The following is a 14,490-nucleotide window of genomic DNA, read 5'->3' as shown; positions in this document are numbered from 1 at the left end:
TTTGAGAGACATCGAACACCACCCACTAGCCGACGAGCCCGAGCCGGAACATATAGCGTGCGCTCTCAAACATACACACACCAACTCGCGTAATATAATGGGATATGTCCTATACCCGTTACAAAAGGGCTGCAAATCTATTATTTTGAAGCGCTGGCGGAGAGGAGGACGCAGTTCGTTGTCCTTGGGTTGTATTGACAGGAGTTGGCTTATTTTTTTGAGCCGATTTTAGTGACTCGACGGCTCCTTTTCGCTTCCTATTAATACCGGGTACTGGCATTTGAAACGAGCAAAATTTGTCCAGAGTTGGATTTGCAACTAAGTTTGTGATTGAAGCCGGTGTACTCACAACGGCGGGTGTGGAGCACAAACTGTCATTTGATGTCGCTACTGAGGTGTACATTGATTGAGAGTTCACCACAGAAAATGTAAGGGTACTTGTAGTCGATGTACAAGTGGTTGAGGCAATCCAGTTACTGGTTGAACTTTACGTATGGTTTTCCCATTGACATATGCAGGTCCTTGGTTATTTTTCCTCTCAGCTCCGAAGGTGATTTACCAGAAATTTTTCTCATCTCCACGTACTTCGGCATCTTATTGACTACTTCCTCAGCTGCTCCGAGAGCGGCCGAGTCTTCATCAGCATCTCAGTGAGATAAGATGATTTGCAAAAACAAGCAAAGAAGAAAAATTCTGGGCTGTCTCTGCTTCGATGACGTGTATACGTCAGCAGAGCAGCCCCATACAGCAGATTAATTTTTGAATGGAATCCAAGAAAATAAGGACACTAAACGATTGCCAAACAGCCAAGATGAAACTAGGTTTCCGGGTGATTTTTTTTTTTTTTTAAACGCACTAGACGCGAATTAATTGAAAAAAAAAGAAGGAATTTAATACAATTTTTCACGAAGCGCACAATCAAAAGTCGACTAGTCGACAACAAATGATTTACATACTTTTTTTTTTGGTACATTACTTACAATTTATTAAACTAGTATTCTGCTACAGTCACCCCAACGCACTAGCGAGGCGGCTCCTATCCAAACCTAAGAAGAGAAGACTGAATAAGTGCCATCCAAAGGATCTCCCCACCAGATCCCTTGTATAAAATATATAGTATATATCATAAAATATAAATTCATTTTCCATGTAAGACATTGTAAATCTCTATATATATAAAACAGTTTGTCCTGACTGACTGACTGACTGACTGATTGGCAATCAACGCACAGCCCAAACGGTAAGAGCTAGGAAGCTGAAATTTGGACACAAGATCCCTCTTATAGTGAAAGTGAGCACTAAGAAGGGGTTTCGGAAAATTCGAGCTCCAAAGGGGGGAAAACGAGCTCCAACGTTTGTATGAAAAATCTACAATTTTTATCCGATTAACTTCAAACTTAGTTTGTATATTCTCAAAAAGAATACAAAAAAAACTGTATACTTGGATTTTCAATATTTTTCCTGCGGCCTGAATAATAATGATTTTCCGGTGGAAAATTCGGTAAACGAAAAGCTATGTGCAATCAACGCACAGCCCAAACGGTAAGAGCTAAGAGGCTGAAAATTGGACACATGTTGTCTTCAGTGGTGTAGGTGAGCACTAAGAAGCGGTTTTGGAAAATTCGAACGCCAAAGGGGGGAAAACGTTTGTATGAAAAATCTGCATTTTTGAATCGATCAACTTTAAATTTAGGTTTTATAATCTATAAAAGAATACAAACAAAACTGCATACTCGGTTTTTCAAAATTTGTGTTGGAGCTTGAATTATTGGGGTTTTAATATTTATTCATTTTTTCAAATGAAAAGTTTGTGTTATAAATTTTGTCAGATCGATTTCAAATTTGGGTAATATAATCTACGTAACTAAAATTACAACTTTGCATTTAACGATTTTTAAAATATGCATTTTACAAATGCAGGTAGAACAAACAATACAAAATATCAAACAGTTGGGGACAGTTCGTGTCTATGTGTGCCCATGCATACATACATACATATGTACAAGCATATGTATCTATGCCTGTATATGTATGAAGCATGTAAATACAAAACAACAACAACAACTTCAAGTTGTTGGGTCGCTCATATTCTTTCGTTTTGACCATTTAATGTTAATTGCAAAGGCAAAACGCCAAAAGTTTACAGTTACCGTCGCTAAGCAACGACTGCGTATGCGATAGTAAAGCAGAAACCGAATAACGGAGCTACGCATATTCTGCTTCGCATTGCGGGCAGATGTATGTATGTATATGATTTGTTCTTATCGATCTCAATAAATAATTAGATTTTATTATTTAAATATTCTGCTTATTGCATTCAAACTTCGATATTTTGATGGTATCGGTGGCTTCAACTATCGAAAGTTTTACTCTAGCAAATTAAGATGAGAATTGTCAGTGCTTTTTGATCGTGGCTCATCGCTGCACGGCATTGACACGAGTGCCGTGTTTCATATTCCGAGTTTGTGCGTGATCGTATTGACTCAATATGACACGAAAAGGCTCAAATGTGAATTTAAAATTAGGATATACCCTTATAATTATTCCCCTTTTTTGCACATAGTCTATCTTAAAACGTTGCGTTATCTCTATATATAAAACAGTTTGTCCTGACTAATTGGTGATCAACGCACAGCCCAAACGGTAAAAGATGAAATTTGGACTCAAGTATCTTTTCATAGTATCCATCATAGTGTAGGAGCACACTAAGAAAGGCTTTTGGAAAATTCTAACTCCAAAGGGGGGAGGTTTAAAAAAGTATTAGTTATAGTGGTCATGTTCGTTTAAAGAAATAGTTTGGCAAGAACAAAAATGTAACGGACTACTGAACAATTTTTTGTCAAGAACAGAAAATGTTCATTTAAATACCTTAAATGCCTTCCTACTGGTAACTTATAAGGTGAAAACATATGGGTAGGTTATGCACACACAAAATAAATACAATTGGAAACATTATATTGAGCCGGGTTAAGACGGGCAATACCTGCTAGTATTGTATATATGTACATAGATGTAAGTGCGTCCTATAAATGCTTATTATAGACAACTTTTGTATTCCCTAACTTTCAACTAGCTTAAGCTGCCATATTGGTAGTAGAAAACTAGTTTAATAAATTGTATATATGTATGAAAAAAAAGTATTCTGCTAGCAATATGGCAGCTTTAGGTAGTTAAAAATTAAAGCGAATACAAAAATTGCCCATATTATATATCTATAGGACTCATTTAAATCTTTGTATATCTATGTTTATATGTACAAGTATAGACAATGGAATATTTACAAAATTTTTAGATTTTTAGATTAAATACGGAATATATTTTATGATATTATATTATATATTTTACACAAGGGATCTCGTAAACTTGAATGACATCACCCACCTTAGGAACGCCTAGATCTTATTCAATGAACCTAGTGCGCACATACATATAAATTGATATATATACATACATATATATGACAAAAAAGAAAGGAATGCTAAAGACGAGCAGGCTCAACTTTTAAAAAGCCTGTTCGTCCCACCAAAAAAGAGACTGAAAAAAATTTTAATTAATTAAAAAAAAATTATATTAATTAAATTAAATCAACAGCATACATTTATATCAGAATCGTGTGTCTGCGTGTTTATACAAGTATGCGTGTATGTATGCAGCACAAAGTTGAACGAAAGCAGCAACAACAAAAGCTGCAGGTAGCGCATGGGCAGCGAGTTTATTTATGGCTATAACTTTTTTCAGAATTGATCGATCATGATGAACACACATAATCATTAACTGGATGTATATGGCAAATTTGAGTTCAAAATTCCAAGAATTGGGGGGTGTATCAGAAAAAAACACAAACTCGCCTTTTCTCGGAATTAGGAGAATCTGGATACCAAGTTTGGTTATTCTTGCTCTTGTACTTGCTGCGATCCTTGCGTTCATACAGACGAACGGACGGCTACTTCATAGTTACTAAACGTTGCATGGATTCTCTGCTGAGTGAGTAAACATTATGTTCAATGCATATAAATAGTTTTATGTATTTAATTTGTTTGTGGAATAATTTAACAATGTTTCTTTACTTTCAAATTTGTTTACTGAATAGTTCGTAGTCGATCGCACCCTTTCTATCAAGATTGTTAACATGATTTCTGATTAAAAGTGGCGCTTAAACAGTTGCCAATTATGTTTTTGAAGCAAAGGCAGAGCTTTGAACACATCCTCTTCTTGACTTTTCTCAGTAGTTTCTTCAGGAATTATCTCCTCAGGCGTTGTTTCCTCAGGTGCTGTCTCCTCAGGTGTTGTGGGTTCTTCAGTGGTGGGCTCTTCAGTGGTCGGCTCTTCAGTGGTGGGTTCTTCAGTGGTGGGTTCTTCAGTTGTTGGCTCTTCAGTGGTGGGTTCTTCAGTGGTGGGTTCTTCAGTTGTGGGTTCTTCAGTGGTGGGTTCTTCAGTGGTGGGCTCTTCAGTGGTCGGCTCTTCAGTGGTGGGCTGTTCAGTGGTGGGCTCTTCAGTGGTGGGCTGTTCAGTGGTGGGCTGTTCAGTGGTGGGCTCTTCAGTGGTGGGCTCTTCAGTGGTGGGCTCTTCAGTGGTGGGCTCTTCAGTGGTGGGCTCTTCAGTGGTGGGCTCTTCAGTGGTGGGTTCTTCAGTGGTGGGTTCTTCAGTGGTAGTTTCTTCTGTGGTATCCGAAGAACCGCCAGCCAAACAGGTCTGCAAATTCTCATTGGCAACGTCCATGTCCTTCGCATAGCTTAAGCGTGCCTGATCAAAACAGACACTGAGATCACTTTCGATAGCCAAGTAAGCAGCGCTTATAATAGTGTACTGAGTATTGGCATCAGAATTCAAAGTGAACAGGACCTTGTATGTGTCACTTGACTGAAAATAATTCGCAAAATGTACTTATATTATAATAGCTCTACCAAAACACCAAACTCACTGCGCCATTGTAACATTCAAAGAACTCCAGACCGTCAGTGTAAACATCGCAGACCGTCAGAGCTTGACACACATCGTTGCTCCGAGACAACAAGTCATTACGCTGCTCTGAGCTTTCTTCAGTTAACTTGTCTTTCTGACGTTGGGCCACATCGACACATCCATTGTATTCTTTATTATAGCTATCAACAACGGCTGCTTGATCCTTCAAGTATCCATTGAAACACAAGTTCACTAATTCAATATCGTTGGGCGTATCATATGTGGAAACCAATGATCGCATGGCAATGTGTTGATGACGTAACAGTAAATCGAAATCGATATGTCCCTTGGAAAACAAGGCGCTGCAACTGCTGGCCAGAAGCAGGCAGGCTGTGAATGCGATCGCGAATTTCATGACTTCCGGTAATATTTTAGACGCAAGTTCACAAAGTCGGTTTCAGTTAAAAGGTTTCGAATCTTACTAATAGCAGTATCAGTACAGACTTCACTTTTATAGTCGCACATTAATCATTAAGCCAGTGCACTGGCAGTGGTCGCTTCCTATAAAAGTTATTGGTTGATTAAAACCCAATTTTGAATTTATCAACACTTGAAATCATGGCAAGATTATTCTGATTGTTCTTTAATGAGATTTTTAAGAAGTCTTATTAAAAATTGGCAACTATATAATGACGAATACGAATACCAGACAATCGCACAAGTTAAAGAAGATCCTCTTGTTGATAAGAATTTGTTAAAAATATCCCCGTTTGCCAAAGCCGAGTGCCGATCGACCCTTTTATACCCTCTAGTTATTTTTTTTTAATGATTCTAGAAATTAATTCGTATTGCAAGAACAACATTATGGTAGACAGAAAATGAGCAGCACATTTTTTTAGAAGATAAAGTACATTCGTGGAATAATTTCGTTGATTTAAGAGCCTAAATTGCCAATAGTCTTTCCGAAAATCCACTAATTTCAAAAGTAATAAAAATATTCAAATGTACATTAGGAGCCCTGTTGTGCCTGCCAAACTCTTTGGGCATAGAGTATAACGAACAATGTTTAATGGTAAGCCACAAACAAGAACGTCACTTCCTAATCAAAATCGTGTGCACACCAGAATATATCTGTACCATTCATCATACACTAACACGAGTCTGACTATCTCTGAGCAAAAAGCTTTACAGATATTCACGCAAGGCCTTCCATTTTGCTATGGCAGGCAGCTTATAAAAAGTATAATCTATTGAAAATTGTGCTTTATATTTTAACATATACAAACAAGACTAAGCTAATCGCATGAATCACATCGTTGGAAGGGGCGACTGGAATGATAACCTATTCCTATATCAGCCACATACAATATTACTGAAGCTTTTTCAATTATATTGTATACAAGTAGAAAATGAATTGAATTTTCTGAAGATGGCGTACACATTTACACAGCTCTGGCTGTTCTGTATGGAATTACTTCATTTTAAGCTCGCCATAGAAAGTCTTAAGCAGCTTTCAAAATAATATTCTCTGGGCAGTTCAAAAGCTTTCAATGTCAGTTAAAAATCAATTTGGGCATTACAGTGCAACTGCTCTTTGCGAATGATAGTTAGCTAGCCAGCCATCTTGCTCAAATTTTGACACTTTTATAAATGATCAATTTATTTTATTTTTCCTGCATATTTGAGGTGAACAATTTGCTTTAAAAAAGCAATAATTGTATATTTATGTGCTCAATTCAATAAATGTTAATGTATAGTCCAAAACTAAATTCACCATTCCAAAAGGTTGTTAATTATTTATGGACGAATAAATTCAAATGCAAAATGATCTGAATAGCTTTGAAGGTCTACGCAATAAATAATCTTTACTGCATTGAACAAAGGTGGCCAACTTTTATGGTCAAACTCCAATTGTAGTGGAAGTATAAAATACCCTACATTGGCCCGGTGGGGGGTGTGTCACAATTTTGTGTCTTTACTATAGTCTCTGAGATCCAGGTGTTCATACGGACGAACAGACTGAAAGGCGGACAGACAGACAGACAGGGCTGGATCGACTAGTTTCTTCAAATTGATCAAGAATATATATAAGTAGTTTGCGTCAGGCACTCCTCCTTCTGCCTGTTACATTTTTAGCTCGCGCACACCTCTTGTACCTTTTAGGTCAAAAGCAGTCAACACGAATATTTAAAAAATTTACATTCCTGTTGGCCACATTAACACAAAAATCTCATGTAGCTTCAAAGTATGTGCACAAAAATTCATTCTTCTAAAAAGTAGGCTTTGATAAAAAGTTTTACAATCATTTTGTAGCTGCAAATTGGTATTGGTTTTTTATTGAATTTGATATATATTCATGAACTTTGATTAAATTGAATTGAAAATCACTTTTTTTTACAGTTTTCCATTTTTGTTTAATTATCGATTATACAATTTGTTGTAATACTAAATTAGGAACGCTGGAACTTATTCTTCCAGCCGGACAGCCATTTGTCGAATATATCTTTAATATCCTCTTCAGGTGATGGTTCTTCAGTAGATGGTTCTTCTGGAGACGAGTTTGCTGTTGATTCCGAAGAATCTGAAGGAGAGGAATCCTCGGGTGCGTCTGTTGGCCCATCAGTTGGTGATGGCTCAGAAGGAGATGACTCAGACGGAGAAGGCTCAGAAGGCGATGGCTCTGAAGGGGAAGGCTCATCGGTGGATGGCTCAGAGGGGGATGGCTCAGCGGTGGATGGCTCAGAAGGAGATGGCTCAGAAGGAGATGGCTCAGAAGGGGAAGGCTCATCGGTGGATGGCTCAGAGGGGGATGGCTCAGCGGTGGATGGCTCAGAAGGAGATGGCTCGGAAGGAGATGGCTCAGAAGGAGATGGCTCAGAAGGGGAAGGCTCAGCAGTGGATGGCTCAGCGGTAGATGGCTCAGAAGGGGAAGGCTCAGCGGTGGATGGCTCAGAAGGGGATGGCTCAGCGGTGGATGGCTCAGAAGGGGATGGCTCAGCGGTGGATGGCTCAGAAGGGGATGGCTCAGCGGTGGATGGCTCAGAAGTTGTAGATGATGCTGGCGCTGAAGAGGAAGACGTTGCCACGGGCACTCCTGCACCGGCCAAACATTTACTAAGCTCTTCATAGGTCTCAGCGGTATTTTCAGCGTATTCCCGCTCTGTTTTGTTTGTGCAAACATATTGATTCACATCAATTAGTCGGTATTCTTCGCGTACTTTAGCCAACAGCTCAGATGCATTTGCCGATATGGTAAACATTGATTTTGCATTTTCAGAACCCTAGAAATTTGAAAGATGATACTAAACGCTCCTTTGAATATTGATATAGTTTCAACGTACCGCTTCCGCGTAGCACTCGAAGAAAGGAATCGAGCTACTGTTTTCGTTACAGTTTTGCAGAGCAGCGCAAGAACTGCTAGCGGAATCCTCGATAGCTTCACGATCGGGTTTCGTTGACTCATCAACGTCCAAACGTTGGGCATCAGCAACATCCAAGCACCTAGTGTACTCCACTTGATACTCATCAGCAATATCCTTCAGTATGGGAACATAGTAATCAAAACAGGACAGCGAACGGGTGGGGTCGTCTTGGGTCAGATCACGGGACTGCATCATGAAACTCATTAGACCAAGCTCGTGGAGGTTATTCTGCGGAACAGCTGCATAGCTAAGGCAAATGCTCAGAAGGAGCACACACAATTTCGTGAACATTTTTATTGTTTGGTAAATGCTTTGCTGTATTTTTCAGTAATTTTCACTTTGTTCGTTCGTTCGCGACAAGCGCGCTTTTACTACTTGGCCGTATTGTGAACCTCAGTTAGGCTTTATAGGCATCGTAGTCAAGTACTAAGGTCCATAAAACGTCGAATATAAATGTCATGTTATTGCCATATTATTACTTTAGATTTCGTTCTATCACTTGAGTTATCGTGGAATCCAGTCGGCGTTATCATTCTTATCACGAAGCCACTACTCACAATGCGTTTCAAAAACATTTCCGAAGAAGCAGTTAAGGGGTTTTTCTTGCAGGAGATAAGGTATTTATTATTTTTTATTTCATTCAACACAATTAATATTATAAAAATATTCTCGAGTTCACACAGTATATATTTTATATAATTTATTTATAGCATAATCTATATAAAAACCCAAAAAATTGTACACGCTCACAATCTTATCAGAAAAGTGAAAGTGTTTTTATAGTTTTAGGCGTAAAAAGTAAATCCATATTTATTGCTTCCTTCGAATCTAATCATTGAATTCTAATCTTGTGTTACTACTTATAATAAGCTGTTAAATTACATGCATTAACAAAGTATAACAAATCTGTGCAGTTTATTACTAATAATTTAAAAATTTTTATTTCTAATTATTCAGTAATTTTATGAGTATACCCGCAATTATTTTATCTCTGCCACAAATTTAGGTGATGGTCATCGTGTCATTGGCTATTGCTATCAGGTTAAGTTTTAAGTACGCATGGCGCTACAACTTGATAAGATTTCCCCATGGAGCTACTTTAGTATTTATTTATTGAAAATATTAATATACTACGTGTTACTTTAAACACTAAAAACTATACATCAATAATTGTATTGCTTGGTGTCACCGGAAAAAAAAATCACAATGTCCCCTGAACATCGTCTTATCGAAACACGAGGTGCGTAGTTAACTGAAAAAATCACAAAAACAAATTAATATACATGAGTCATGAAGTCTAGGACTTGTTACTCTTCGGGTCTCTAATAATAAACATCTAATCAATACTGATAGCGATAAGCTATAACAAGTGGAAAAGCAAATGTCGGGTGCCCCGACTTTTAAATACTCTGTGTACAATAATTAAATAAATTTATGGCAATCGGAAAAAAGCAATTAGCAAAATTGTAAAAAATTAAAATGATTGATTACTACACATTTGCATCGGCATGCAGTACAGAGTTGGTCCAAAGCAGGAACAGCAGCTGCTGGCAGAGCTTAGGCAGAGATTAGATTAATGGCTATGACTTCCTTTAGCCAATCGTGATGAAACTTTACATATGGATACATAACCACTAATTGGATAAAATTAACAAATGTTACAGTAGTTATGTATATAAGGCATCTTTTGCTTGTAGCTCTTACACGAGATGAGATCCAGGTGTTCATACGAACGGAGTTTTTAAATATCCGTAATACCCACAGCTATAGTTAATGCTTCATTTTATGCCATTGAAGATAATCTGAGCAAATTTTTAATTAATGCAATTTTATATCTGTATAGAAAGGCAATAAACGACGCTTGAGAAGATAGCAACATGTTATGAAAAAACATTCAATTATCAGTCATTGTCTTATCTCGCGATCTCAGTAATTTCTTGGAAGAGCCCAAGAATTTATCTAGCGCCTACAATCGCATGCCACCACCTGAGACCTTAATAAAGCAAGCAAACGCAAACACACATCACTACACACATCTTCTAATTTGCATATCTTAATTGCGTTCTTTGTGAGCACTCCGAACAGCACGCAGCCACATCACTCGCATATATGTACAAGTATAGTACTTGCATAAATGTGTGCACACACAAAGGCCAGTTTGTTGAGGTACATTCAACTTGCAACTTGCAGAGTGCTACGCGTTGCACGGTGCCTATGTTATTAGGTTCATTTGTGTAGGGCGCGCCATGTTGGGGCAACTGCAGCATTCGGAGCTTATTTTAATTGCTAAGCCAGCAACAAAAACAACAAAAACCAAAAACAAATTCAATTAAATGTTAATGTTAATGACAAAAACGCCTGGGGGCCAAAATGCAACAACTGTTTATTCAATTCTTTGCCTTGCATTAATGTGGGCTCCTACTTGTTTGCCGGTCCTTAGCAACAGGCGTGAAAGTTAACAAACTGATTTGCATGTTTGCATTTTAATGTTGCTTCAAGGCTCTTTGATAATCCACTAGCAAAATTAAAATCACGTCGCAAATGCAAAAACTTTGTGGCTCTCCCACTCTCTTCCGCATTGCCTATGCAAATTGCAGAACGGCGGCTCTTTACTTTCCCATGTCGTTAATTAAGTTGCAATACGTTTTTTATGCCGCGCCGTCTCTCACTTGACGAGTGTTGTCAATATCAGCTTTAACTCGTCACTTTATTTCTAGTAGTTTTTAGTGCTGTGCCTGCGGAAATAACCAGGAAGAGAAATTGAGAAAGTTGGCCTTCTCTTCACTCATTCGTAGTCTGGTTTTCATGTTCTGCCGCTAAGCCAGCAACTTTAACAAACGCATCAAACAGGAAAATGTACAAAGGCATAACAGGATTATAAATTCACTACCTATTCTGAAAACCCTTTATCTTACACAATATAAGCTGAAAAATATTTTTGGACAAGTAAAAAAGCTAACGTCCGGGGTTCCTACTTGGAAATACTCTGTACATATGTTTAGAATAATTATTAAAAAAAAAAATTTATTGATTTTACCTCTCTCGGTATTCGAACTCACGTAAAGCGTGTATAATTGCACATTCGTCTATGTGAGTGTATGCTTGGCTATGAGTGTCTATTCGTGTCTGTGTGGGCATGTTTGCAGTCAACCAAAGCACCAGGATCAACAACAGCTGCGGGCAGCGCTTGGGCAGCAAATATATTTAATGCTATAACTTCTTGTTAAATCGGTCTATCATAGTGAAACTTGACATACGGATACATAATCACTCACTGGGAGTATTTGAGCTCGAAATTGCAAGAACTACGGGAGTTACGTTTTGCGTGGGAGAGGGGAGAGGGAAGGAAACTCCAAAATACACATTTTCTGCGTATTCACAAAAGGCATCATGGAATAAAATTTCGTGTCCCTAGGTCTTATAGTCTCCGAGATATATTCGATTATACGAATGGCAAATCGGGAAAACCCCCATAGGGGGGAAGTGGGGGGGAAAATGAAAAAAGTAAAACAAACTTGCACAGCGTACACACATAAGGCATCCTTGCGAAAAATTGTGTATCTCTATCTCTTATAGTCTCTGAGATCCAGGTGTTCATACGGACAGACAGACAGACGGACAGACAGAAAGACAGGCAGGGCTAGATCGACCCGTCTTGTCATGCTGATCAAAAATATATATACTCTGTGGGGTCTGCCACGCCTCCTTCTGCCTGTTACATTTTCAGCTCCCGCAAACCTAATATACTCTTCTACATTTCATGTGCAGAGTATAAAAAGCAGCGCATTAGTTGAACTCACTCTTGTCTCGTTTAACACGATTTCGCTTAACACGAGGTTCCCTAGTAACGCAAGCGAGTGGTAGGTGTATATTTATATTTCATATCGACTTTGCTTCATTGAAATACATGTATAATTATATATACAATAATTTGTTCTGTTTTGATTTGATGTAGTCAAATCAATCAAACGTTTAAATGTTTGATCTTATTCAAAATATTTGCGATGTCGCTATTAAAGTTGTCCTCCGGCGGCGTTGGTACGGTGGTTGGCGTCGTCGTGGTCCTGGTTGTCGTGGCAACAGTTGTTGATATGGTCGTCGGTTCAGGTGTCGGCACAGGAATCTCGCCCTTCAAGCATTTCTGAAGATCAACATAGGCCGCATCACAACGTTGCTCGTATGCATTTCTGGAGGTATTCTTGCAAGTTTCTTCCTCGAACTGCGCATATTGATATTGCAGCAGCAACTGACCATAGTAAACCGAAGCGTTCGTTGAAACAGCGTATATATCTTTGGAAGATTCGGGTCCCTGAAACCAAGCCATTTGTTAAATATCTTAATAATAAGTCGAGATAGGGTGTTGTACTTACCACCTGCGCGAAGCAGCCAAAGGAGTCCAGTACCCTTGACGAGTCATAGCATGCGAGCAAATTAGTGCACGCCAAGTCCGAATATGTATTCAGGTTTTTTAGTGACCCCACATAGTTGGAATCGTATTTCTCAGTTAAGTTCTTCGCATCAGCCTCACACTGTGCAAATTCAGTCTCGTATATCTGCAAGTACCCTTCGAACAGCTCACTGTAGTAATGGAAACAGTCCAGAGATCGCTGAGGATCAGTCTGCTGAGCGCTGCGAGTGGCGCGCATGAGCTGCAACAGCTTGGAGTCGCCAATGGGTAAGCTGGAACTTGCGCTGGCGCTGGCCAGCAAACATGCCAATAAGGCAAACAAATAGCAACATTGATGCATTTTCATTTGAATAAAATGTTTAAGTAATGTATATTAATATTCGGTAACAGCTTTAGGGTCTGCGCCTTCGACACTGAGGCAGCTATTGAAAAGGTGCGCATTTTTATACGAAAAGATTTTGATAATTGGCCGGAAATAGATCGACAGTCCACATATAAACTAAAAATATCAGTATAGCAGTACACATATTCGTATGCTTTTTTTATTCAATTTGTTATCAAAGTTATAAAAACAATTGTTAAATTCTAAGACTTTTAATAACAATTTCCATGCCGCCGCCCACTATGTTATTTAAACTTAAAGAAATTGTTAAATGTTATCGTACAAAGTACGCAGATTAAGTTATAAACAAGTAGAAAATGTAAGGTCGCGCGTCCCAACTTTGAAATACCCTGTACTTATGTCTAGAATACTTGTTTCATTTTAAAAAATACACAAACGGTTTGAAAAAGCAATATGCAAAATTGTAATAAAAATGATTTTATATGAATAAAGCATATGTGTGATGGACAGACATACCTCCATCGATTTATGTTGTCCTGCCGGAGTGGCTAATAAATCTTCCCCCCAATTAACAACTAATTCTAAGCTTCTTCTCTCTGTTAGGCTTTTTATTTTTATATTGGTAGATCTGTTGCCGCCTCTGTCCACACTTGGCAGTAAGACGGGCTTAGCTAGCCGAAAGGCAAACAACGCTTATTAGATACTATTGTAATTTGATCACATTTCTCCTTAATCTTTCCTACTTTGTAAAGATTTTTTTATAATCTTTATATATAATTTCCCGACAGTGAATTTTTTTTTTTTTGACATAAATATAATTAATAAATAAAATAAAAAATAATTTATTTTGTTGGGTCTGCCACGCCTCCTTTAGTATGTTACATTTTTTATTTTGCAAAAACCTAATCTAGCTAATTTTCCTTGGATTTCTTTACCAAACTTTGCATCCGTTCAGTAATTATGTGCCATTAATTCTTAAGGAAATTATACCCATAAATGTATATGTGCCCAAGCTCTGCCAGCAATATACGATTTGTTGTTGCCGATATGACTTAACTCTGTATGGACCGGATATCGAAAAGTTCGGCAGGCTTGACTCTAGCATTTTTGTTTGTTTTATTGACTGTTTTACACTCGGAAAATATCCCGGAAATTGATTCATGCAATAGGCTTTAACATAAGTTTGTCAATTTTAGCTGCATATCGTGAATCCCGTGAAAAATACATTTTTTGTATGACTTGGCAATACTTAAGAGCTGACTTGTCTTTATCAACAAATGATTTATTTACAAACTTAATATAGATAAATCGACACGTTATCAGCCGAAGGTATGTCAATGGCAAACATATTGGTTTTATTTATTTTAAAGGAATTCCAAGAAGCACCTTCCGATTGATATTTCAATCGAAATCTT

At 38.0% G+C, this 14,490-nt stretch overlaps 3 protein-coding genes across 3 annotated transcripts; all 3 read right to left on the bottom strand.

The window, feature by feature from the left end:
- Nucleotides 1-4,140: 4,140 nt before the first annotated feature.
- LOC115632160 (protein TsetseEP) lies at nucleotides 4,141-5,317 on the bottom strand. The gene is made up of 2 exons (XM_030529226.1): nucleotides 4,922-5,317; nucleotides 4,141-4,860 (listed from the first exon to the last, which is right to left on the bottom strand). Exons 1-2 carry the CDS (start codon nucleotides 5,315-5,317, stop codon nucleotides 4,141-4,143), a joined length of 1,116 nt encoding a protein of 371 aa, XP_030385086.1.
- Nucleotides 5,318-7,207: 1,890 nt separating this feature from the next.
- On the bottom strand, nucleotides 7,208-8,685 carry LOC115629906 (proteoglycan 4). The gene is made up of 2 exons (XM_030526515.1): nucleotides 8,244-8,685; nucleotides 7,208-8,183 (listed from the first exon to the last, which is right to left on the bottom strand). Exons 1-2 carry the CDS (start codon nucleotides 8,613-8,615, stop codon nucleotides 7,353-7,355), a joined length of 1,203 nt encoding a protein of 400 aa, XP_030382375.1. The 5' UTR covers nucleotides 8,616-8,685; the 3' UTR covers nucleotides 7,208-7,352.
- Nucleotides 8,686-12,182: 3,497 nt separating this feature from the next.
- Nucleotides 12,183-13,121, bottom strand: LOC115634193. The gene is made up of 2 exons (XM_030531781.1): nucleotides 12,695-13,121; nucleotides 12,183-12,633 (listed from the first exon to the last, which is right to left on the bottom strand). The coding sequence occupies exons 1-2, from the start codon at nucleotides 13,076-13,078 to the stop codon at nucleotides 12,289-12,291; spliced, it is 729 nt and encodes a 242-aa protein (XP_030387641.1). The 5' UTR covers nucleotides 13,079-13,121; the 3' UTR covers nucleotides 12,183-12,288.
- Between the last annotated feature and the right edge of the window lie 1,369 nt (nucleotides 13,122-14,490).

Source organism: Scaptodrosophila lebanonensis, unplaced genomic scaffold (assembly GCF_003285725.1).
Source record: "Scaptodrosophila lebanonensis strain 11010-0011.00,11010-0021.00 unplaced genomic scaffold, SlebRS2 tig00000001-arrow-pilon, whole genome shotgun sequence".
In the NCBI taxonomy this organism is placed as follows: Eukaryota; Metazoa; Arthropoda; class Insecta; order Diptera; family Drosophilidae; genus Scaptodrosophila; species Scaptodrosophila lebanonensis.
This window is presented reverse-complemented; position numbering and strand designations above follow the sequence as displayed.